The sequence below is a fragment of the Copadichromis virginalis genome, linkage group LG16, assembly GCF_057382275.1.
Source record: "Copadichromis virginalis isolate Kocher_CV1m ecotype Utaka linkage group LG16, C_Virginalis_male_GT1.1, whole genome shotgun sequence".
Lineage (NCBI taxonomy): Eukaryota > Metazoa > Chordata > Actinopteri > Cichliformes > Cichlidae > Copadichromis > Copadichromis virginalis.
In genome coordinates, this window is record NC_140633.1 from 38,926,616 (window position 1) to 38,953,891 (window position 27,276).

General features: G+C 43.9%; 1 protein-coding gene across 3 annotated transcripts in view; it reads right to left on the reverse strand.

Moving 5' to 3' along the window:
• Positions 1-27,276, reverse strand: part of LOC146691358 (neuropilin-2-like) — a 97,272-nt gene that overhangs the window by 49,651 nt on the left and 20,345 nt on the right. For all 3 annotated transcript variants that reach the window (XM_085434743.1, XM_085434741.1, XM_085434742.1), the window contains exons 3-7: positions 21,493-21,674; positions 14,475-14,702; positions 12,336-12,491; positions 12,076-12,245; positions 8,564-8,719 (exon numbers count right to left, since the gene is read on the reverse strand). In XM_085434743.1, coding sequence (XP_085290869.1) covers positions 8,564-8,719; positions 12,076-12,245; positions 12,336-12,491; positions 14,475-14,702; positions 21,493-21,674 — 892 coding nt within the window. The remainder of the gene's footprint in view (positions 1-8,563; positions 8,720-12,075; positions 12,246-12,335; positions 12,492-14,474; positions 14,703-21,492; positions 21,675-27,276) is intronic.

Consider the following 27,276-nt stretch of genomic DNA (forward strand, 5'->3'; position numbering starts at 1 on the left):
CATGATGAAAAACAATAATCTTTTGCTTTGTAGTTAAGTTTACGCCTCTGTCCACAGCTGTGATTCAAGACAACACTTAATGAAACTTAATGTGAGGTGAAAAGGCAGCAGATTAATGTTTCTCCTCTACGTGATTACATAAAGCCACAAAATTAATAAAGTGACTGTTCACCGAGGAGGGAAGGGGTGCAAAGGTTCACTCACACACTCACACACACTCTGAGGGCATGCAGTGTGCAATAAATCACGGGCGTAAGTATGTGGGAGAGCATCCTCTTCTCACGTCCTCTCGACTCAACCACACACACACACATGCAGGAAAACAGCATGAAGAAAAACACATCGTAACCCCCCGATGCACAAACACACACACGGCATGCGCTAACACACTGCGTGCAGACACCACTGTCCCCCCACATGCATGTAATGTGTCTCTGCTCTCACACGGTGCCCTCTGAGCTCTGAGCACACAAGTTCAGATAAAAGGAAACTGAATGCAAGCTAGAAGGACCCTTTTTGTCTTTGACATCAAGGCTTTATATCTCTGTCTATCTGACAGTCTCTCTCGCCAACAGCCATCTCCGCTGGTCTCCCAGCAGGACAGAACAGCTGGGGTTCTGCTCTCTCATTTCCTTTTCTCCCTTCGTTTCTGTCTTTTTCTCCGATGTCTCTATCTCGTCTCTCGCTGATGATAAACGGCTGTAAATTCAAGGAAGATAATCCATGCTGTTGTTTCATTACAGGAGCAAATAAGCCTCTTTTTCCTTAACACTCTTTCTATTATGTTACATTAATGCTGAAAACATCATAGCGTGTTTATTACACAGAGCGGTGAGCCTTGTTCAACAGAGCCAAAGGCATTGCAATTACTTGCTTGGCTACGCATTTATAGATGTTTGCCTTGTTTTAGGTGTGTGTGTGTGTGTGTGTGTGTGTGTGTGTGTGTGTGTGTGTGTGTGTGTGTGTGTGTGTGTGAAAGATAAAAATCACTTTTTTCTTCCTGTCTACAATCCATTGAACAGCAGGACTCGTCAGGGGTGACAAAATATGGATGAAAGGAGTTTGTGACTTGGAACAGAACAGAAGCAGGCCACCAGGCCAGCTGGGAATTGAACCCGTGACCCAGTGGGTGTACAGCACAAAGTCGGCCTCTGTGAACTCACGCCCTTACAAAAGCATTCATACTAGAAACTGTGACCTGTTAAATGATGGAAAAATGCCTACAGGCCCCAAAGACTTAATGGGATTGTGGTAGCAGACTGTAATTACAAGTGTGTGTGTGTGTGTGTGTGTGTGTGTGTGTGTGTGTGTGTGTGTGTGTGTGTGTGTGTGTGTGTGTGTCAGGGTGTGTGTGTGTGTCAGGGTGTGTGTGTCACTGTGTAAAAGTGTAATTATGAAGTCTCACTCTGAGGAGTTGGGGGCTGGCGGGTGCTTTCTGATTTCCCAGGGTGCCCACTGAAACATTTTCAGTGGGCACATATACAATCACACACACTTTTACGTGTGTGTGGATACTTCTGCACACGTGTATGTTTGCGTGAAAGTCTAACCTGCAGCTTTTTTTGCAGCTTAACGTTTGCACAAACAGTGTTTGGCTCCGCGGAGCTGTGAGCAAGAACTTTGACACGAACTTGGTTCTGTTACTGTTTCAGTTACCAGCTTCGTTCAGGGTCATCAGGGATGCATCGCGTGCTGCTGCGCGTGCTGCAGCTGAGCTACTGCTGTCACTGTCTTCATCAGGACTGTGAACTTATATCTTTACCACTTGCAGGGTCACGGGGCAGCTGGAGGCTATCCTGGCTGATATTGGGAAAAATATGGGATACAGCTGCCCGTCCTTCACAGGGTTAAGACACAAACCATGCACACTGCAGAATCAGTTCAGAATCATGCGGGAGATGATTCAGGAGAAAGCCAGAACACCTGGATTTAACCTGCTCGGACACAGGGAGACCTTAGAGGCCAGCCATTCTAGCTGTCAGGCGCCTCTCCTGGTAAGAAATAGCCCCATAAATATTTATAACCTGACCGGCTTGTTAAAAATTTAATATGTTTTTCTACACGTAGGCCATATTTTATGCTGCCACGTTTGTTAAAAGTCAAAGTATGTGAACTTTTGATTGTGTGGACGGGTGCCTGCCCGCACATCAGTCTCATAATAAAGTGAATTTAAGAGCAGGGACACTTCAGAATGAAACATCTCAAAGATGACACACACACGTGAGTTTGCGCACACATGCAAACAAAAATATCAGATTCCCGTAACGGCTCCCAGGTCGTGGCTCCGCAGCGAGACTCCACAGAGAGGTGTAAGGGGATACGCAGCGTCCCTGAGGTCTTAAACCAAACTAAATACACTGTTAACAGTCTCAGTCTAAAAGGCTTCAATAACAATCAGCTAATGGACTACACCTGCAGCCCAGCTCAGGTTATTAAGCCTGTGTTTGTGTGTGTGAGAGAGTCTGTCTGCATTTGTAAATGGGCTGATGTTTCCACCAAGGTAAGAAGACAAGGGAAGCTGATACTGGCAAAGAGTAGGGTGAACAGATGCTCCTCCCCCCTTTGTCTGTCTCCAACACACACACACACACACACACACACACACACACACACACACACACACACACACACACACACACACACACACAAAAGCAAACAGAAATACTCTTAACAAAATAACATAAAGAGAAACTTCAAATAGTACTTTTATTTCTCAGTGAAGCTCAAAGGTGGCCGACATGAAGTGAATACCATTTTTCCTTCATTTACACACACCTGCTCCGCTGAATAACAATAGAGTTCTGGGTAGCAGATTCTGGTTTGCAGGCAAAAGGCAGCGAATCAGATCTAGCGAGTAACTACAGGAAAGGCGACTGACAAACGAGTGCGCTCACCTCACGGGAAAGTAAAGAACACGCAAGGCCACAGTCAGTCAGCCAGAGAGGGCCGGCACAGACGCGCTGAATTATTCAAATGTCTGTGCCGAGTGTGCGTCGTGTGCATGTGCATGCGTTGAGTTATAAAATAATAAAACACCCCCCATCTCATCTCGTTCCATCAAAGAAGGCCAAACACAGGCACATGCTGGCGCACACGGAGACTTCGGGGAGGTAACCTGTCTTTGACATCTGAGCGCGTGTGTGTGTGTGTGTGTGTCTGTGTGTGTCTGTGTGTGTGTGTGTGTGTGTCTGTGTGTGTCTGTGTGTGTGTGTGTGTGTGTGTGTGTGTGTGTGTGTGTGTGTGTGTGTGTCTGTGTGTGTCTGTGTGTGTGTGGCGGAACAATGCACAAATCTCACAGACCAAACGACACACGGCACCTTCGTAATATCCCCTGTTGTCCCTTTTCTCGCTTTTTCTCCGAGCTTTTCTTTCTTCATTTGTCACAAACTCTTTTCTCCTGCTCTGCGCTGACACGGCCCTCCCTTCTGCTTTTCCCTCACCTCCCTCTACTCTGTCGCTTTATTTTCCTTCTCTCTCCTGACATCTTTCCAGGCTGTGTTGCTGAGACCTCTGAACTATCCAGAGGGATTTGTGGTCAACACCCCTGTCTGCTATTCTCATTATTCCCCCTCTCCTGCTTCATCCATCTATCCCTGTTTCTTTTGCTCCATGATTCCCCTATGAACACTTCTTTCCCCCCGCCTGCCTCTTTCCTTCACTCACTTGTTCCCCAATGAACCTGCATTGCTCCCACCTCTCTTCCTCCTCCTGCTCGGTCTCTCCTCTCTCTATCAGCCTAACCTTTTGCTTTTTTCCATTACTTTTTTCCTGATTTTTTTTTCAACTTTTCTACACTTTCCTCCCATCACGATCCCTCTCTCTCCTGCTCATTCCACCCACGTCTCCATCCTCCATCCCTCTCTCTCCATCCATCCTCCCTCCCACAGATTAAAGTGGGAATAGGAGGTTTTGGTCTTGGCCGAGGTCCAGTTCTGTAATGGCCACAGACAGGTCTGCCTGCAGCAATTCTGTGGGGCTACGTAATGACACTTGTCCCACGTCAAGCTCAAATCTAGCTATATAGAGAAGTTCTCAAGCTCCTAAAGATAAAAACTGCAACTGAGACGACATAATTTCTCACGCCGAGGCCTCGTGCTGCAGAAAACTGCTGCCTTACTTGTCGTGCGCACAACGCGCCACACAGAAAGTTACAGGTACAAATCTCTTTGTGGCTAATGCAAATTCAACGACCTCTCGATTAAACCTTGGCAAATCGCTGCTTCACAATAAGAATAACAAATACATTTTCCCATCTGTCTGTCATTCCCCTTTTCCTCTGGTAGTGTCTGTAAGTACAAATAGGAACAAATTAAGTCTGGATATTACTCCATGCTTGCGCCTGAAAAGTTTCTCCAAGTTAACATGTATTCCATATGCCCCATCTGGTTCACGACAGGCCTTTAATGACATTATCAAATACATTACAGATCACACAAATCATCACGATGCTGTGTGACAGCAGCACCGCCCTTGCAGGCAGGCTCCCAGATGTTTAAAGCCACAGTGTGTGCGCATACCTGTGTGTGTATGTGTGCACAAGAAGTGTCTGATTAGTTAATATGCAAAAAGATAGAGGATGTAAATGCATCTAGTCACATGTCTGCGTGTGCTGTTTGGTGTGTTTGTGCTCCACTATATATGTTTAATTATTTCATGCATGGTGGTTTTGCAAGAACAAACTATCCATGTGGCTTCCATTATTTTTTTGTCCTGCTTTAATGCCTCTTGCCCATAAAACACTAACTCAATAATTCTTCCAAATTAACGCACACAAACCGAAGCATCGCTGCTGCCAAGCACAAAAGGCATTTGTTTAAGCGGCGCAAACGTGCCGGCGTATTTCCTGATGACTTTCTCAGAGACAGGAGGAGGAGGGAGAGCGAATGATGGAGAGCTGTGAGAGCGGAGAGAGTGTAAGGAGAGGCCGAAGGAAGATGTGAAGTGAGTGAACGAGGAGACGTGGAGGGAGCAATTGATGGATGAAGAGCTTCTGAGAGAACTAGTGAAGAGGCAAGTGAATGAAAATGTCAAGAAGGGGAGATGGATGGATAGGTGTACAGTCGGGGCACTTCTGTTTATTTCCTGGATGGCTAAAACAGCTACGACTTCTCAAAATTAATAACTTAGCCGTGTTGATTTAAGGCTTCCGCGAGACAAAAGGAAAACTGTGATCTATCGCATAAACTGATCCAGGATCTGCTTTCAATTATGAAATACAATTTCCTTGAATTATCCTGTTAATGCAGACGCAGCGTTTTACAAACTGCAGAATAAAACACACTGCCAAAAAGGTCTTGGCCACTGCTGTGGAGTGATTTATATCTTTCTAGCTTAAAACACAGACACACACAAACTCACGACAACAACCCCTGAAAGACGATAGAGAAAGTCAGCAGGGCAAGGCCAGTGCTGAGTGGCCGTCTGAGGCGTGTCAACCGAGAAAGGACAAGATGTTGACATCATCGTTTCATCATCAGATAAATGACCATCATCCACTCGGCCGTTTTGTTCTGATCTAACATAATGCTGCCACAACACATTCACAATATTTGTATGTATCTGCGCCTCTTCTTTCTCAGGAGACTGAAAAGATTCGGCATGAGCCCCCGCATCCTCAGGACCTTCTATCGCTGTGCCATTGAGAGCATCCTCACTGGATGCATCACCACCTGGTATGGCAACAGCACCGCCTACAACTGCAAAGCTCTCCAGCGAGTAGTGCGGTGCTCTGAACGGATAATTGGAGGTGAGCTTCCCTCCCTCCAAGACATCTACAGGAAGCGGTGCCTGAGGAAAGCGGGGAGGATCATCAAGGACTCCAGTCACCCCAGCCATAAACTGTTCAGACTGCTTCCATCAGGAAGGAGGTTCTGCAGCATCCGGTCCCGTACCAGCAGACTGAGAGACAGCTTCTTCCACCAGGCCATCAGACTGCTGAACACGTCATAGACACCTCAGCTTCACTACTGGAACTTCAACATTATGCACTCCACACTGTATATAAATGCCACTTGTTTTGCACATATTCAACTCTGTATATTTTATATATTTTATTATTATTATTATTATTATTATTATTATTATTATTATTATTATTATTTTATTTTATTTTTTTACTATTTAATTTGTAAAAATGTGTACACACACACACACACACACACACACACACACACACACACACACACACACGTAGGAAAATATTTAGTATACACATCCAGAAATGCATACACTATTATATATTGTACATATATTTATTAGTTTCAGGTTGGCCATTCTTGTATTTTGCTCGTTTGTGTTGTTGTGTTTGCACATCTCTGTTGCTTGTGGGGCTCGCACACAAGAATTTCACTCGCATGTGCTGTGCCAGTGTGCCTGCACATGTGATGTGACAATAAAAAGTGATTTGATTTGATTTGATTTAATATCCTTATTATGGCACTGAGACAGTGGTGTGTAGATGTGGATTAAAAGGGGTGCTGGACAACACTGAGCCGAAGCCTCAGATTACGGCACAGACTGGCACACCAGGGAGCCAAACAGCTAGAAAGACCCTGCCTGTGTGTGTGTGTGTGTGTGTGTGTGTGTGAGTTTCTCTGTGTGCTGCTGATTTATGGCAATCCCCTCCTCGTCACACACACACACACACACACACACACACACACACACACACACACACACACACACACACACACACACGTGCAACTCAATGTCTCCCTTGGTATTCAGCTCCAAACAGCTTTCCAGGGTTGTGGCTGAAACAAGCAGGATTATGCGCGGTGACACCAGCAACTAGCCTCGACACATTAATCTGTTTTTCATATTGGATGTTTTTATTGTCTCGTTGCCCGATGTCACTGTGAAACTGGGCTGTAGCTGCTGCGTGTCTGCATGGACAGTATCATGGCTCATTATTCGGTGGATTTACTTTAGCGCCACTAAAAATGAAGATCTGCAGTTGAGTTATACCTTTGTAGTTGAGAATGATGCATGCATAAAACATGCAAAAGCATTAGAAATGCGCTCCAATCCAAACTTGAAATAATGAAGCATTATATTAAAAATTAGAATAGCTAAAAAGTGCACAGTTGTGCGGCGTCCCTGTGTCTCCCAGCTCTTTGCACTAGCATGCTTGCTTCTGCAGTCCCAGGGAGACATTCACTGCTGAAAATGACACTATTTTCCAGCTTTGGTAGGAGAAAGAGTGAACTGCATTTTTGGTAAGCCATGTTGCAGGTCCTCAAAAAACCCATGCATATGTTCACCAATGATTGCAGAACACTATTAACCCTCTCGCTCCCACAGCTTCAGCCTCACCCTTCCCAGGAATATCACAAACCTGTCATCTCTTGATTTATCCAAGTTCCTAGATAAACTGCTGTGTGCTGTGAGCATTTAGGCCAGTGCCTGTAACTTATGATGGAGATATTAATCTAAAATATGATCGGTTACACTTACACATGCCTGGGAAAAATCAAATATATATATATAAAGAAGTTTTCTAAAAGCTATAAACTTTTATTTTTGCCTAGATTTTTGTGGACAGTTAATGAGACCATCGACTTTGACATCATGTTTGAGCTCCTATTATTGTAGTCCAAATTTCCACAGGAAATGTAAAAGATTATTCCTTCCATTTACTGTAAAACAGATGCCGTTTATTACCACATAACACAAATGACCAAAGATATTAGCTTTTTTCCTTAAAAATAAAAGTTAACTAAGCTTAATATGTTGTAAATATAACTGAAGAAATTCCCTCATTTCCTCAATCATCCATCATCCCCATCTTTTATTGTGTGCTGTTTTATCCCACCATCACTTCTGTGGGAGTTAACATTTGCTGTAAGTCTTGTGGGATCTCCACTAAGGAATTCCACATGGTTAGACTGGAGCTCCTGTTTCCCTCTCATAGCAAAGCGCATGCATATGTGACTGCGTGCATGCATTAGCATTCATGAAGAAATAAAGGTTTACAGCACAAAGTCAGACGTGGCGTTAGACCGCAGGACAAACATGTGTGACCACGGGCAGGGGGAGAACGCCTCTGATGGAAAAACCAGCCAAAACCACTGGAATGTTCTTTTACTTTAATTGCAGTCTCAACCATTAAGACTCTTAATGCCGTCTGCTTTATTTCTACCTGGCTGGCCAGACTGCAGCGTGCACACTGATGACACATCATGCCTTAACACCTCAGAGAAAAACAGCTTGGAACCCGGCCCCAATCAGGTCAACGTTAGGCAGAGCTCAGACCAGAAACTAAAAGAAACCAGATGGGATGGGAAAGCAGAATGTGCAGTGTAAATGCAGTTGCATACAATGATGTCAGATATCACCGAGAGCCTGGAGACTCGTGCTGGTTCTGGCTCAGTCATAAAGCCTTAAATGAGGCCAACTGAATGGCAGTGGAAAGGCTGTAATTGCAGACACCAGTTAAATTTTGGGCTTGAGGTCAACTCTTGCTGCATATAATCCATCTCATATTTCCGTCCACCTCTCCCATCAAGATGCCAGCGGAGCCCGACGCCGGTTAGCAGCTCCCGCCTCGTGTGTTTGAACCTACCTTATGGTTTTTGCCGTGTCTGTAGATCATCCAGTCTTCTCCGTTCGTGCTGACCTCTAGCTTGAAGGAGGTAACAAAGTAATTCTTCTGCGTTTCCTTTGAAATGGCGCCCTGTGTGGCAATGCCGGTAAGCACCTTCAGAGTATGGAGGTCCACCTGTTTGGGGAGAGAAAGGTTTTAAACTTTTACTTAATAAGAAAATGATGACAAAGTAAAAGAAAACACAGAAATCCTCAGACTCAAATGTACTGAAGATGTAAGATTTCATTCTAAAGCTATCGTTGATCAAAGAAATGTCTGAAGACCTTTTAAGTGCAACAGCAGTTGAAGACACACAAAAATAATCCCACAAATATACACCTGGAGTTATCTGCATCCATCTCCCCCGTTCGGCACTCTCTCCTCCCCTCCTCATCTACTCCTCTCGGTTTCTTTCCACTCTGCGGCTCTCTCCTGGCAGATCGATAGTAATGACCCGGGGCTCATTTTAATTTCCTCCCATACAATAGCTATAATCACCTCCCCGTCCTGATTGTGGATGCTACGCTACGTGGCTGGCATGCTGCTCGCTGCGTTGCATTATACATGGGGAGCACTGTGTAGGATGCGAAGCTTCAAACTCCGAGATTTCAAGGTCCCTGAAGTAGACTCGAATTTATTTGCTCCATAGTGCCCAAAACAAGTAAACACAGCAGAGCGATGAAGGTATTTAAATAACAACGGAAAATAACAAGACGTTGTTATAAATTCTCTCAATATGGAAGGAGTCTAACGAAACAATAAGTGATGGTGTTTGGGAAGACACTGAACACTGCTAATGAACGGCTGCATATTTATAACAAACACTGCTGGTCTGAAAATACCTGAAGTAAAATGTATTAATATAAATCACTGAAGCTTTAGTGGAGTTACCTGCCAGGATCAGAGCACACCTGTGATTCTTTAACCCGAGTATTTCATATTTTTAAAGACACACACACAGAGGAGCAGATGAGAAAAGTTCGAGTGTAGATTACAACATTTGCTCTCCTCGACTGGAGCTGCAGAAACCTGCAGATTAATCAGAACTTGTTGTGTGTGTTTGCTGTGCAAGTGTGTGCTGTATGTCCCACTGAGGTATCGTACAAAACACCAGGGGAGGTAAAATGCTGCGTTTGTTATCTGTCAGAGAGACAGGTGTTCCAGATTACTTCCACCAAACACACACACAGGCGTGCACCGGCAGGGCCAGACAGAGATCCACCAAGACAACTAATCGATAACACGAAATCGAGGAGAGGAACAGATGAGAGGAGAAGGCGGGGTGAGTATGGGAGGAAGAGGGAGAAAAGAGAATGAAATCCAGGGGGGTTGAGGGCTAAGTGAGACTTCCCAAAGAAGGAAGGAAGGTCCCTCATCAATCACAGAGCTGTTAGAATAACAGAGCCACCAGCACTCGCATCATCAATCTGCACCACACCTCAGTGAGCCAGGCCAGAATAGAATAGAATAGAATACAATAGAATAGAATAGAGGAGCTATCCTAAATTTATTAAAGCACGCCTGATCTGAAAACTCAGCCCTGCACTCACAAGCACTAAGCTGTAAGACTCCACAGGGTGCAAGATACAAGAAGGAGAGGCACGTTGGCATTTATGACAGCTGCTCATCAAGGCAGACACACACACACACACGCATGCATGCATGCATGCAGAGGCATTGCTCTGTGCTAGGTGTTAATGCAGAGGAACAGCTGAGAGCCTCTGTGGAACACGATGCCCCGACCACAGAGACACAAACCCAACGCAAACTGGGAGAGATCACATCGTCTGTCTGAGCGTCCGAGGAAAAACAGGAAAAACATGGAAATGAAATAATGTGTTTTATACAAATTGTTTTCTGTCAGCTACTTTTGAGAGTGGCCCTGAGGGTGTGAGGTTTCAGCTGTGAGAGGCGTTGTGCACTTCCTCTTGGCCACAATCTCTTCCTGTGTTTTTATGAGGTCTGAAGTGCTGCTTCTAATCCACGTCTGTGACTACTGTGTTTGTGACACTGGTCCAGCTAACATAAAGGAGACGTTTGTCTGTCATAGACAATATGTGCTTAATAATGTTTAATCTCTGCAGCCCGCCACTAAAGATACATAAATTTTTTCCTCTAAAAACATTTAATGCATAAATATCTGAGTTACTGACACTGCTAACAAACAAATGGATGCTAGGCTCTCATAGCAAGCCACGCTCGTATTGCACTCTGACTGTGTAGTAAATTTAGGAAACCTGGGAATAAACTGAGCCTTGCAGCTGGCAGCCTGGCAAGTCAGAAAACTGTAGGAGAAGTTAAGGTCAGCAGTTTGCAATCTGGCGTGCAGCATCTTGCAAAAAAGGTTCCAAGATAAAGATAAAATAAATAAGGAAAGTGTGAATGTCATACGTCTGAAACAGGAAGTTGTATCCCTTAAAGGACTAAAATAAACACAGAAGGTATGCAGCGGTTAGTCAATCCATGCTTGAGCTGATCCTAACTAGTTAACAAATGCAACCTGTAAAGAACGTTCAATAGGCAATGCTTTAGGGGTCGTAGGTCAAACAGGTTTAAGTGATAATCAATCTCGAAAGTCACTCGTCTGCTGAAACAGCCATATCAGGGTCGAGGCTCACTGTTCGGCCTGCTCTTTGATCGATAGAAGTCCTGAAAGCTTCCTTATGGGGGGATAAGGAAGCTTTCAGGACTTCTATGAGGATATGTATGTGGAAACATGTGTAAATGAGTCCAGTAAATGGCTTTAAAAACAGAGTCGCTTTAAACATACTGGTGAGTTATAAATGCTTTCTCCTTTTAAAGAACTGGAAGAAACCCCAGTAAAGATCCCATGTTTACTACTTAGTTACATTAAAGGTTAAAGCCTCTTCTACAAAACACACCTGTAGCAAAACCAATCCCCCCTAAAGGTATTTGTCCCTTTGCAAAGCGCAACGCTAAAGCTGCGTGCTGGCTTTGTGAGGCTATCCCTACGTGACAACCAAAAAGGTAATCTGTTGTTTACAAAAGGTGTCTGGCTGAAAAGCAGCCCTCTGACCCGCCTGAGTCTTCCCCGTCTTAGGGGGTGAGTCGGCCTCGCCTTCCCTTCCCATCTCACCCAGACAGCCTCATAACTCAAGCTCAGGGATGGCACAAAGTTGGCACAGAGCTGGAACACAGGAAACAATGCCTTACCCGGGCATCGAGCTGCTAAACCTTGATAGCGCCACACCTCCCACTCGCTCTCTCTCTCTCACTTGCTCTCCCACATACGCTGACAAATATATCTGCGGTAGAGTTATTATGTGTGATATGTCAACACGAGGAAAAATATGGTGTTAAGATGGGAGCGCAGTCTGTTTTTAGTTTAGGCAGAGTAAACTTCTGCATTTAAGGATTAGGGTCTGGAAATAAAACAATGAAACGTCCGTGAAATAATCTTTCCAGAGGTCGAGGTGTTCGAGGAGCGGCTTTTTGAACCGTGAGAGGTTTCTGGATGGACACACTCATACCTGTATGTACTCCTTGTTGCTGTCGTCCGAGGGCGTCCACGCGTTATCGTTGTAATTGAGTCGGGCCTGTCGCGGCAGCCAGCGTTCGTCGGCGAAGGTCGACGACGCCGCGATCTGGTCGTCGGTGATCTTTCCTGACTCCATGCCGAACGCGTTACTGCAGTGGAAGGCTGTAAGAGGAGGGGGGAGCAGATCTTGACAAATATCCGTGTTTCGTTTGCGTTATTTTGAGAGAAAACACGCTACAAACTCCGGCTTACTCTCGCTGACTTCCTTGTGCGTCATGTTATAGCGAGCCGAGAAGCCATCTTTAGCCACGGCCATGTCCGTGTGGAAGGACAGAGAGAGGATCCCAGTGGATGACTGGATCTCGGGAGGCACCCTGGTCCCACAGTATCGACCGATCAGAGGGCCCACTGTCAATCAAACAGCAGTTAGTCATCATTTATTTGTTTGTGTGTTACTGAACCTCGCACTCGTCCAGCGGTCGAGATTATAATCTTATGTTTTTCATCTTTTAACCTCACGCTTGTTTATTTGTATCCTTCATGACTTGCACTGATTTTCCTGCATCTGCTCATCACTCCACCCCCTCATGTCCTCACCTCCCTCCTTTCATCCATCTGGACACGGTTTGAGAAAGTGCACTAATATATACAAATACACACATACTGTACATGTGTGTGTGTGTGTGTGTGTGTGTGTGTGTGTGTGTGTGTGTGTGTGTGTGTGTGTGTGTGTGCAGATCTAAGTGATTCCTCTACTGTCTTCTTCTCTAATACCACAACTTGTATATGTCAACATAAACAGATGAGTGTGATTTAAAGCCCAAGGGTCTGTGTGTGTGTGTGTGAGTGTTACACAAATAGTTGACTCATCCTGCTACTCCTTCTTCTTTTACACACACACATATACACATGAGAAGGTTTGTGGAGGAGGAGAGAAAATAGCCGGCGATCGATCAGTGCTATTGATTTTCTCCCCTTCCCTTTTGGAATGGGTGGATATTTGAAATAGAGAGAAAAGGAAAGCAGGAAAAGAAGACGAGAAGACGAGAGGAGGCAAACACTGAATATTTTTAAAGATTATACATATTTGCCGTTCCATTTTTGGCTTCCCATTTTGGATGGATGGGTTTAGATTTTAGGAGATAAAAACGAACTCAACAGAAATGACTCGTGCATATGTGTACACAGAGGAAAAACTGAAAACAACCGTTTGGTGTCTCTGCCGCTAATCGAGTGAGCGCTGTTTTATTATCAGGCTCTCGTTCCCTTTACATTTTGAATAAATCGATTTTTAGGTCAGCTGGCTGTCTCGCAGCGTCTCCTCCCTCTTCCCACTCCTTTCACCTTTTGCTGTAAAAAAAAACAGACTCTTTCCGCTTGCCTTTTCACTTTTCCTGTCGAGGATTTTTTTATTCCTGAAACCAAAAGTCCTTCACCTCTGACTCTCACCCAGTAAATTTCCTTCCCTTTCCAACCCTCTTCATCTCACTGTATTTCCCGTTGCCTCCCTCCATCACTCAAAGCAGAAGTCTTCTCTTCTCTCTGACCCCTGAAGAAAGGGATTTTTTTAGTATCCCTTCAAGCTGCTTCCTCCGTAATGTGCATCGTGTCTCTGTTTTTCCATTGTGCCTAAGGCGAAATTCATGTTTACAGAAAGGAAAGCGCTGTGTTATTCCAGTCAGTCTTTGCTTGATGTTTTTAATGGTTTTATAATACTTGTTTAATATCCTCTGTGTCTATACTCTGACAGTTTTTAAAGCAAAGTTTTAAAAGTTAAAATAAAATTGGCAAAGTTTTCCAAATATTTAAATGCTTCTTTCTGGACGTCTTTCCAGCCCAGCTTTGTTCTCCCACTCCTCCTGTCGAAGGTAGACCAGAGGTCATTCCTTTGCTCCAGCGTTCCCAGCAGTCGATGACTTCTCTTTCTCCTTCTGTTTCTTTCTACCTCTTCCATTGCTTGAAACTCAGTCCAAGGGTTGCGCGCCTCAGAGTTGGAGTCCTTCTAAACTTCCAGTTCTTGTAGCAGTTAGACCAGAAATATCCCACCCTCCACTGTTCCTCCTCTCACTCCCTTTCTTTTCTCCCTTTGCTCAACAGTTGCTATTTTTTTCCCTTGAAAAGTTGCATTGTTTCTCCACAGTGGGTGCCAGCATCCTGCCTGTAAGCTTAGCTTTCATCTACCAACGCATAGCTTCTAAAATAGCTGCTACTCCACCTCGGTCAATAATGATGTAGGCAGGGCAGAGCACATATATTACTCACTTTGCTCTCTGCACTGACTCATGACAAGGCTGAGAAATAGTTTGACATCTCCATCAGCATCACCGCAGCAGCCGTGACAATAACGCAGTGATCACACGATCCGACAGATCCGAAGCATAAATGTCGTACCTCCCGGGAGCCCGTCCCAAACTTCCAGCCAGTCGTACTTGCAGTCTCCATCTCCACCTGGCAGGGGATCGTTCTCCAGGTCAAAGGTGAGGAAGGTGAGGGTGACATCCATTCTGGGCGGGACAATGATGATGAAGGCGCACTCGAGGTTGTGGGGGTATTTGTCGGGAAATCCCGGGGACTCGACGAGGCCCGAGGGACTGGTAAAGTTACGGGAACAGTCTGAACCTGGGATGAAGACAGAGAAACAAAACGTTGTGTACATTAATCAAAACTTCATGTTAATAGCGGTTAAATGTTGATTTAAATCATTAACTGGAAAAATCTTGGAACAAGATTTGTTTAGAGAAGAATGTCAACGCTCATTACACTTCAAACTAATGACATTACTCCGGGCAGGCACCCAGAGGTGCTGTTTTTAGAGGCGAGCACTTTAAACTCAAATCAGTTTCTCTGTTTCATAACTCCCAGCTCTGCTATCTCAGTTTTATTTAGATACTAAAACATCCACTTCACATAATATATGTCTATGATTGGGGCTACAGAGTGTCAATGAGTGTGCTTAAGTAGCTCGAGTTCACATAAAGGCCGATCTCATGGACAGACACAGGTTGAGGGTTTCACAGAGGACAAAGCTGTAAGATAACAGACGGCTAATTTCTTTGTTTGTTTTTCCAGCTCAAAAAAACAAACACAAAAAGTCAACTCATATTAAATATTGCCTTTCTAAGGTGGTAAATCCCCAACTTTTCCACGTTGTGCAAGACCACAAAAAAAGCACTAATATTCTGCACCGAATGCCAAGTTTCAGTATGCAGAAAGAAAAGGATCGGCCCACGTTTTAAGTGCACTTAAGCCAGACTTTCTATTGCTGACAATTCCTGGGAAAAAGCACAGAGAGTTTCAAACCCGCTGCAATCTTTAAGAAAAATTAGCAACACTGGAGATGTTACGAGACAAACAGAATAAGAGGAGTGAGAGAGACAGACGGTCTGCTGACGGTGTCATGGACGGGTGGTCCAGCAGTTAAGAGGAGCTTTAGACATCATAATACATGCACACAGTCACGCACACATAAACATGCTGTGACAGGGCGGTGTTACCCTCTCTATTAATGCACGCACACAGTGTGCTTGCACCAACTGGACCATTATTCCAGGCCACCCAGCCATAAGACCAAACACTGTCTAAGCCTCTTAGGGTAACTCATGTCTCTCATGAGTTAATGAAGAGAAGTTAGCAGACACTAAAACACTGTGAGCTCTGTGGCACTGTAAAAATGAACCTAAACTACGTGTGTTTGCAACAACCTGTACAATAGACACGTTTCAGCTGAATTCTTTAGTGCTAACAGCTTGTGTTTTATGCTTTTCACAGCAACCCAACGGGTTTTTGGAGCTTTAAGTCTGTTTCATTCTGACTTACATGCATAACTAAACAGATGGCGTGCACTCAAAAAAAATTCACCCTAAATAAACATGAAGCAACATTTTTGAGTAAAATCCAAAATATATAAATATATAAAATCAAAGGTTTATGTGATTAAATGCTTAATCTTTAAGGAAAATGTGTTTGGTATAAACTGAATGTATATTTTATCTGATCAAATGACATTAAAGGTGACATTTTACTTTGTACTTGTGTTACAAAATTACATGGAAGCTGCAAAAATGTTTCTAAATGTATCAAAGTACTGTGGATAAACAGACCCGCTGTAATGGATCACTGCAGCTAATAGTGAGCGTAAGTCAGCGTGTAAAGGAAATTTGAATGACTAAAGACGAGTAGACATTTTAACCAAATGTTTCTGCTGATCATAGTCGACACTCGGCCCTGATGACACGCACACGAACACTTCAGACACCACAGATGCTTAGTTGTTCTTACAGCATCGTCCACATGGTCACAACGATCGCTCATCGTAGCTTTCTATATTTGCGAATGAACAAAATACAACACATGTCTCTGTCTCCTCCCTGCTTTTTTTCAGTCTGTGGAATTTCACTCAGCAAATGCATAAATCTGCCGGGACATGTGACTGATTTATGCCAGCTCCGATAAACCAAAGCATCGTCTGTGGACTTTTCTCACATTCTGCTTTGTTTACCGAATGTCTCCTTTATTTCTGGCATCATTAATTTTCCACAACGTCATCTATCTTTAGTTTGATAAAGATGGCCTGCATGCATATATCCCAGTTCTTCCTCTTCCTCCCTGGTCTATTTTTCTTGTTATTGTGACCTTTTCCCTCGTGCGGTGACCTCAGATGCGAGCAAACACACGCTCACCCAGAGACAAACACTGTCGCTCGTTGCGTCTGGCCCCCCTGCAGAGTCCATCACTGAATAGCGCGAGCCCGTGTGACTATTAGTGCGAGTGCCCGCGCATGTGTAGAGTAAACGCCTGACCAGTTTTCTGCCCGCAGTGATTTTTTCCCCTTTCATTACTTCACGTTAGTGGACTCTGCAAAAACACTTGTGCCCTCCTTTCTCCCATCTTCCTCCAGTCTGTCCCGTCTCACTCTCTACCTCCACCTTCTCCGATTTCCTTTTGTGTTCACCTTCCTTCCCATCTGTTTGAAGCGGGTAGGTGTGAAAGAAACACGTGTTTAACTTGTAAGGGTTGGGGAACTGCGGTTAGCGTGCCGTGTGTGTGTCTGCATGAGGGTGTGTGTGTGTTGCTGGGTAGATTTGTTGATGGTGCTTAAGGCTCGCAAGGCACTGAGAGATAGGACCAACTTTCTCAGTGTGTGTTTTAAAATTATAAGCTTGTGAGTGCATGTAAACACTTTTATCTAAAATGTGAACATAAAATATAATTCCCATAAAAATCTGCACGTTTGTTTATGTGAAGCTCTACTTTTATTCAAGCTCCTTTCCAAGCCTTCACCAGGCTCTCGGGCTCTCCTTTCATCAATCTCTAACAAACACACACACGTCCACATGCAGAGCAGATTTACTGTAACATACACACACTGAAAGGCGACCACACACAGTTTAACAGCTCCAGCGCACCCGCAGCCTTGCTTTCCATATGTGTTTGGATTCCACTGCAGCGTTGTTTAAGTTGGAGGCTGGTGGCGCTGAAACTCTGACATTACATTTGAGCCTCTGTCACTGCATCACTGAGGATTTCTCTTTATAAACTCACTCTGACATGAAAACTAACTGCCATCCCTGTAGTCCTCCCACTCCAGTTTACTAAAAGTTCAAAACACTGTGATTCTTCAGTGATGTGTAACGGAGTGAAACATTGGAAATTTGATATTTGCATCTGTTTTGGAGCTGAAACTCTGCAGATAAGTGAAAGATTCCTAATTAACTGTAAATTTATTGAATATTTTAAAGACAATTCTGCTCTTTGTTGCACTCCTTTAAGCTCGGGGCACCTTTTGCTTGTTGCTAGGTCAGATCTGGATCCACTTTCTTCAATAAAATTCAGCGACGGCAGGAGGGAGCAACGTGATTGGTTTAACAGTCTAATGAACTGACTCGATGGGTAGCTGGACAGAGGCAGAGAGGAAGTGCCTGAAGCCATTAGGCAGAAAGGAAACAACAGCGGTAATCGGAAGGATCGTCACGACAGCTTCCACATTACACGCCTAGTGCATGTATAGAGAGAGGTGGCTGAGTGTGCGCATGTGTGGGAAGGTGTGCGTGGGTGTGCTTGTATTACTCACAGAAATTGTTTTGCTCAGTTTCATTCACTTCACATTTAGGTCAGAAACTGTTGCCCACGAGGTCGCGTTTTTAACTCAGTGTGAGCGTTCGGTTTTGGGTTAGTGTTAAAGGTTTAAGGTTAGGCTCGGCTGAAGTTCAGGCCAGGGTGCGTCTACACTATTAATTAGTGAAATGTCCACTAATGCAAAGATAAGCAGTGTGTGTGTGTGAGTGTGTGTGTGTGTGTGTGTGTGTGTGTGTGTGTGTGTGTGAGTGTGTGTGTGTGTCTGTGTGTGTGTGTCTGTGTGTGTGTGTGTGTATTAACATCTCCATGCAGACACGCAAGCTGCCCTGCATTTGTGAGTAACCCTTCAGCCTGCATCACTGAATTCGTGTGTGTGTGGTGAGTTCTGGGTCACAATAACAGCTGGGGGCACACTGCCTAGACAGTGAAATTTGATTGGTCGGCTGTGTTTCCATTGGCTGGAATTTTACTACAATCTCCATAGCAACAGGGCTGTAAACAATAACAACAGTAGCACATCATTTTGTTTTGACATTTCCGTTGTTTATATTTTATGTCTGTTTATGTGCTTCGACTTTAATGGCGGCTACTGGCGTGCACGCGTGAGCCTTCCATGTTCGTGTACATGTATGTGTGAATGCATTACATGTGCCTGTGTTCTCCATGCAAACCTACTCCTCACTCCATAACACACCCCAGTAACAGGAAGGGTTTGCAGCCAAGGCGTCCTCTAAATGTTCAGCCAAGCGAGTTAAGGCACTGAAATGCTAACAATCCAACAACACAGGGCACTGAAACTGAGCGAATCACTGAACTTTCTTATAACAAAGACTTCAGTGTGAGCTTCAGATTCACAAATAATTTTTTTTTGAATTGGAAAGATTCAGTTTAATTTAATTTTAAACTTTATGCTCCTGAGAAATCAAGCCTTCCTCTTCCAAGAAACAGCAGGGCTCTCACCCCAGTAAACAGTGTCTCGGTGCAACGATGTTTACTGCTACTGGAGGAAAAACAGGACAGAAGAAATCAAATAAAATGAGAGAAAGGTCAACGAAGTGAACGGATGAATTACATCAAAGCAAAAAATAGTCATAAATTCAAATTTTGGAACAATTTAAAAGAAGAAGAGCTGTGGTGAATATTTTTTTTAAAAAAGAGGACAATGCATAAACTTAAAGCTCTTCTCAAGAAGTTTCTGTCTTGTTTTGTTCCACATATTTTTGTGCCAAGCAGTGAGACTATATTTACCCGTAAGTGAAAATGCAGGAAAAGAGGAGAAGAGAAGCTTTTTCATCTTTCTTTTTCATTGAACAGAACTGAATGTGCAGGTGCCAAAAACAGATATAAATTTAGATGGTTCTCCATGAGGGTATACAGATTGTCTAGCATACACTCACACACAAAATCGAGTCATCCACACAACCAGACGCTCAGTTGCACCTTCCAGGATAACAAGATCTTGTTAGCCGTATGACAACAGCTTGAATTTTCCAAATGGCTCCATCATTAGTGCCAGAAAAGGCTGGACACACACACACACACACACAAACTAAGAAAAGTCCTGCAGAGGATTCATAGGAGTTGGATTTAAGTGGTTACATATTAAAATTTGATAAGTAGAATGAGTTAAAAGTATTTCTCATATCTCAAATAAAACGTTTGACCATTTAAACACAATAAATGTGTGATTGTAGTTATGGCTAAATACCCAAACAAGGTATTTGTAATGTTTTAATGTCAGCCTAACTGCACACATCATCAGCATTTCCAAACCACAAATGGCAGAAACTGAGAAATGCGATGAACAAAAAATGCTTTTCTTGCTCATTAAGCTGCACATTACATACATTTTACTGAATGAACTACAGTAATGTGTTGGAATTATGGAGTTAAGATTAAAAAGAGACACAAACGAGTGTTTACACGCAAAGAAAAAGAGAAATGACTTGATGATAAATTCAAAACAAAGTAACTGATTCACAAATCTGCCTTTCTCTTTTTTTTTGTCGCTCTCTATTTCTCCCTCGGGTGCTTGAGTGTGAACGCTGACACTCATGTTCATCAGGTGGACTCTGTCTTGTGTAACAGTCACACACACACACACACACACACACACACACACACACACACACGCACGCACGGAGGGAAAGACAAGAAATCCCAAAACGCTGGTGCCAGCAAGTGAGAAACACCAACAAGCACACGTGTTGTGTTAGTAACCTCAGCCCTCTGTGTGTGTGCATGTGTGTGTTTGTGTGTCTCAGGGGAGCAGGGCTCAGGACTCAATTAAGCAGGCATGTGTGGAATGCTTTCAGGGGGAACGGGACAAGATGGCCATGGGGCCGACGCTACGCGCCTCTCTGTCTCGCATGCCCTTGATCTCAATTGGTCTCGCTTTGGCTGACCCGTAGCAGCGTGAAGGGGAGCCGTGTCGGATACACACACTTCTACACACACACAAAGTGCCATGAAGGGAAGAGATGTCTTGCCTGGACAGACTAAAGAGCTCTCGAGGGTCCTCGGCTGCGTCTCTTGTGGTTTTCGCTCTGTCTCCATTGACACCAGGGAGATAAACAAGTCTTGGTCGCCTAATGAAGCATGTTCGATCCTCTGCTAGCTTGTAATACAGTTACTAATAGCCTATTCATGGGTGCAGTTCTTATAAAATCCTGTTCACTCACTGTTAAGGCTGCCCGCGTGTGCGGGTCATTTACAGTGATAATGTCCTTTTTGGGAGTGCTGGATAGACTTTATGGGTGCCGATGAAGAGGGCTTTGTCAGCCGTACAACAGTGTCGTACTGGGGTTGTCCTGGCAGTTTAAATTCTAATTTAATAAATGTCATTACAGGTTATTAAGCTTGAGTCTGCAATCCGTGTCACCTGGGCTGGAGCCTATCGCAGCCAACACAGGGGGAGAGGCTGGAGGATGACAAAGGCAGGCATCCACACAAGTCAGAAAAAAGTATGTTGAGTGACTGTGGCTCAGGTGATAGAGCGGGTCACCCACCAATCAGAAGGTCAGTGGCCCCCTGTCTCCTCCACTCTGCTGGTTAAAATACTGAACCCCACGTTGCCCCGATGCATTGTGGGATGGGGTGTACTTGCAGGGACTCCATCAGTACCAGTCCGTGTCATCATGTCTTTGGGCTGCTGGACGAAACTGGAGCAGCCTGGCTTAGGTAGAGCATGCAAACTCCACACAGAAGCACAAATGTGCTAACCACATCCGCCCATGATTCAACCACTGAATACAAACTGTTCAGTATCAAAGGATCTTTATTCTCTTTATATATATATATATTAAAAAAAAGAGCAGCGTAAGTGAAAACTTACCAGTTTTGAAGATTTCATAGCGGAGCGAGAACCCCGCCCCCTGGTGGGCGTAGTCTGACACAAACTTGATGTGGAGCGCAGGCCCTGAGGATATGATCGGCGGGGGGGCGATGTTGCTGCAGTGCTTCCCCAGTAGGTCAGCTGACTCTGAGTTCCCGTCATGGATCTCTACATAGTCATACCTGCGACACACAAACACACCTCACTAAACACCTGGGCAGAATTTCCAGTGGCGATTCAGAGCTCGGTCGCAGGCAGAAACACACATTCACCAATCACGTTCAGCCTAAAATACACGAGTATATTCGAGAACATCTGAAAGCATTACATTAGTAGACTGATGAGGTGTTTAGAGGAGGAAAGGAAATGATGGTTCAATTACAGGAAGAGAAAACTGTTAAATTCCCCACAAGCTGCTTTTACTCTGATCTTATTAGTTTCTTCTCCTTTCTTTTTTATTTGGCAGGCATCACATTGGATTTGACTGTAAAAAGGAAGCAAAGAGCAGATTGTTTGCATCTATAAGGGGCTAGAGGGACTTCTGAAAGCACAGTTACTATCAGCGGCGGCATGGGTGTCATCGCGATTCAAATAAATACAGCAGAAGAAGCTGGCAGTTCACATATGGTGCGAGATGAAAAGCACCACCTGCGTGAAGCAAAATAGAAAAAGAAACCTTTTTAAGATTCTGTAACCGACTGATCACAGACTCCAACAGCTGAGCTTCGTGGTTTGCAGAATATAAGTACAAACAAAAGGAACGTGTGAGTAATATGGCGAGCACTCTTTTATTCTGCATGATGTCACACACAATGCAGTTTAGAAATCCCCACAAACAGATTCCCACTTTCACACAATATATTTACAAGTTTGATGGCTTTCAAAGCACAAAACAACGCAGCACTTAAACAGCGATCGATCTGTTTCCCATAAATCACAAGATTTCTGGTTAAAGGGTCAAAGTCACAAACGTACACAAAAGCCAAACTGTTTGAACCGCGAACGGACACGAGGCCCTTTGATGGTACAAATTGACTAATGTGGACCGAATGACTCTGGTTTACGTCTCGCAGAAATGTGAGTGGATCGTGTTTGTTGCTCGGCTTGTTTTCAAAGACAAATCCACATTTTCAAAAGGATTTAGGTCATGTCTGTGCTGTTCCCTCCGGCTGTGTTAAATCCTTATGTTTAATTAAGACAGGAAGCACTGCGATACACAATTAACTACAAATAATCAAGATGATCAACAACTAAATGAAAGTTTCCTTGTTTTTTCATATCTGGTACTTTTTAATAGCGCTGTCTCCGAATTTCACGGTTATTTTCAATATTACACATTTATTTGCTACAGATCAGCAGACGGGTGCGAGCAAATGTTTTTTCCTCTGTAAAACGCTAGTACTGACTGCACATCTATTTTTATTCTTTTTTCTTTCATGTTTTCTGAGCACAAATGTTACGGCCCATCTCCGGAGCGGCAGCAGGAGCGTTGCCTCTGTGTCTGAATACCAGAGACACACCTGCCTGGCTCTAAAATAGCTTCCTCAATAGAATTTCCTCCAGCAGCTAATTTTCTTACAGCAAAACAAAACTCTGGCTGACCTCCCCCTGTAGATGTTTGTCCATCACATCGCCTACTTCTGACCACATGAGTCACATGAATTGCTTCAACACTGAGCTTTCAACATTTTTCTAAAGTAATCAAATGGACACGCTTCCATTTACCCTGGAGTCTAAAAGGTTTATACATTTAAATACTTTACAGTGGAAACAGAAAACCTCCCAGTGAGACAGTGGATTAATGGATCATTTACCACTGCATATTAAACATGCAGTACAGACATATTAAAGTTAAAAACATATATAAGGCCAGTTGGTCTTTTCAGTATTTGTCAGCATGCATTAGTAATGCGCATTAAAGTTACACTCATGTTGTTACTTTGTTACAAACGTTCCTCAGCGCTCTGCAGGATGCGCACACATCTGCACTAGCGCTATGATCAGCTGATTTCAGTTCCCGTGCAGGGAGGAGTGAAAACTACAGCGTGGTCTACAACTTTTAAGGGGTCATGACGTGAGAATTATTTTTATTTTTATTGTATGAAAGGACAAGAGTGTGATGGTAAAGTGCAAACTGCATCCAAAGAACCCAGACTGGTGTTAAAGCAGAGTGTATGCAGACCCCAGCATAGCAGCCAGAGCCTGTAATTAAACAGGTAACGACGGCAGTGCTGAGCCGCCACACTCAGCGCTGAAGCCTCCATTACAGCCTGTAAATGCTTCTGCAATAGAAATGCAACGACCCTAAAAGAAAACACTAGAAGAAAATTCATGTCCTCAGAAGGATAGGGATTCGTGTTGGTGTGTCGGACTGTAGCCTAAGGTTTATATTGTTAACTTCATATGCTATAGTGCATTACAGGCCATGGTATGGAGTAATGTCACGTAATGTAACAGAGTACTTTTTCCAGGAATAAAAATCCATAAGCTTTATTAAGAAAAACGCCGATGCTGGCCATGAATGCTGCTGTTTGTGGACAAAGAGGCCAAAACACATTCACAGATAGATGTTTTTTGTCATTTAGAAGGATAGTGATAACTCTACAAAAACTATTCAGCTCAGACTCTAAACCTCATAATGAGGTGCCAGGATTTAAGAGAGACACGACCTCTGTGGTCGAAAAATGTGTGACAACGTGACAAAAACTCCAGTTCGCCAAATGGGCACTCGGGGCCGGCTCCATGCACTCCCATGTTAAAATACTCCACTTTAGAGGAGAAAGGCCTACAGACTGATACAAAAACATGACTGTGTCTGAGGTTAAGTGTACTCACAGCATGTCCAAACAGTCTCTGCAATCCCATCCATCCATTTTCTTCCACTCATCTCTTAAACTGCAATTCCAGTGATTTAATACTATGTTACTTAGCCCTAATTAACAACTACAATGTTAATTAGGGCTAGCACTCATACAATGTATAAATGTGATAAATGAACCTGATAAATAAGCACTTCCCTCATCAGAATATGATTACTTCTGGTTCCAAATTTAAAACAAATACTAAAATAAATGCTAAAAGCTTCCAAACAGGGGTTTGCTAGCCTACAGGTGAAGTCAAGGTGGCGGTGTCCATCTTTTAAGTACAGTTTATGCCTTTAACTCTAGTCAGCGCCTTCTAGTTTGTGCTCCTTCTCATTACTTGACACATCCTGCCATAGTAATAGGTGGTACATTTTTTTACAGAGTAACATTTTCAGCATGTTATACTCTCAGCGAGCATTTTCCAACATGTTCATTCGCCATAACGTTTGCCTTGTACAATAAACCCCACGAACAATAGCGATGAAGAGCAGTGTGTGAGCGTGCAGTCTGACAGGTGAGCCACCTCCCAACATAATGAGGGTCACACACCTCCCACTCTCCCATCATGCTTTGTGAGGAACTAACACAGTTATGACGCGAGCTGTCAGCGCACTGCGAGCATGTGTGCGCGCATCTGTGTGTGTGGATGCGCGCGCACGTGTACGTGTCAGAGTTCCTGTCATATTTCCCCAAGAGAACGCCTCATTGTGGTGACAGTTTCCTCCTCCCCTCTCTAGCACTGACAACTTTATCTAACAGTTACTCACACCAGCACAAGATCTCCTTTTCTCTCTTTGTTCTGGCCTGCGCTGTTTCTAGTGATTTCTATTCTTTTCTTTCTACTGTCATTCTTTCCTCTCTTCCTCTGCGTGGCTTGTTTTAATGTTGTCAGGCACATAACCAGTGGCTAAGAGCCAGTGTGTGGGTAAGAGTGAAGAAGCAGAGATGGTGAAGAAGGATTAGGAGAGCTTTTACATGTTTTAATGTTTAACTCCGCTTCATTAATTGTACTTATAGGGGAAAAACATGAGATTACGAGCGAGATACATAGGCAGGTGGCAAAAAAACAAAACAAAAAAAACAAGATGATAATTTTTCCGAGGCCCAGCTGTCCTCGAGCCGGCATTATCCACTTTTGGAAAGCATTTTGGAAAAAGCTCAGTTTTCAGGTGTAGAAGCAGGGTCAAAACGAAGAGGAGAAGATTTGAGATTTAGCCGGTGCAGCGTGGATGTAGTCTGGGAGGGAACATGACACTGCATTCACTCTGCCAGCTCCACACCTAAGACAGACAGAGACAGGTGTGCTTCGTGCCAGCCGTCCTCCCTCCAGCTCTGTACTTACACGACTACTACACACTCGCATGAGACCTGCTTCCATGCACATGTAAACACATGTACACACACAGAGCCTGTGGCCATGCACACTGATCTATAGAAGGGTTCCCAATCTGTCTGTGTGTAGGAGGTTCACAGCTTCTAACAAACTGTTTAATCTTACCCCATCACCCCAATACATTTCACTGCAGGCCAATCAGTGATGTACTGAGACTTGCCACGGGGAATAACACGAACCCCAAATGTGCTTCTCCCACACTTCTCCCTAAAATGTATTTGTTAACGAGCTGTTTGCATAACATGGGAGGGAACACTGGAAACCAGGACAAGTGAGGATTGTGAGCACAAATTGAGCTGTGAAAGAAGGCCTTAAACCACCTCTAACATTTGAAATTCTGAGAGATTTGTGTGCCTGCGCTTGTTTGTGTTTTGGGGATGTTTCAGAAACGAGAGAAGCCAAGGCTTTTCCAAAGCCTGCCTGCCGGGAAGCAAGCGAAAGATTTGGATACAGATGAACTTCCACCCCTGATTCTTTTAATTGCCTTCCACACATTCCCTCTTTTTGGGTTGGGAGTTGTCTTCTTACACCTGCACGTTTCTTTCAAACATCAGGGGCGCCCTTACAGGCAGACGGAGCGTCTGTGCAGCACACACGGCCGGTGACAACAAAGAGAGCTGAAGCCGGGCCAGGTGGGCGTTTAAGTGTGACAGGATTTTCGCGGAGAGGGAACAGAGAGGACAAACGCCTGTTAAAGCGTTGGTGCAAATTCAATCTATTAAATGTTTTTTGGGGGGATGATATGTTAGCTTGATAGGCTTCTGAGAAAGTTTTTAAGGGAAATGACATTAACTTCATATTCAAGCAATTCACACGTGCATGCATGCAGACACACTTTGCAGCTTTAGTCATGTGAACATTGCAACGGACTTTAAGCTAAGCTAAACATATCGGTGATATTTTAAAGTGGTTCAAAAGGAAGTGAATAAAACTATCGACTCACTGTCAAGACAAGAAATAATTATAGGTTTGGTGGTTTTAGCAAGCCCCTGGGAATCACAAGTGCTTCTTGCAACAGCGCATGTCCACAGCCTGGTACGCTTAGAGTGTTTTGCTCTCTATAGCCACTTTACCCCTTCATAATAGCTCTCCATGGGCTGTACTTTTATCATAAACTTTATTGTGTAAAGTTAAGAGCATGGCTGCTTTGGCTGGCTGCTGGATGCTGACACAGTAGCTGTCTGCTGTGCTTTACCCTCGCTGACCTGCACCTTCCAGCCACGTTTGTGGTTTATTATCTTTTTAAAGCATTTTCAACACAAATCTTAAATAATGCAGTTTGTTGTGTGTTTCATTGTACTAACGGACTTTCAATAAAACCTGTGCCATGCTTTCATTTCCATGATACTCAGCAGGAATTAGCAGCTGTGTAACGCACTCATACAGTGTATGGATGTTCCTTTTTAACCAAGCATGCTAATAAGTTAATGCTCCACCATTTCCAATAAATATGTTTACTCCGGAATAAAAAGATGAGATTGAAGGACAGTGAACGGGCCCAGGATCAGATCCCAGCGTGCCGAGGAA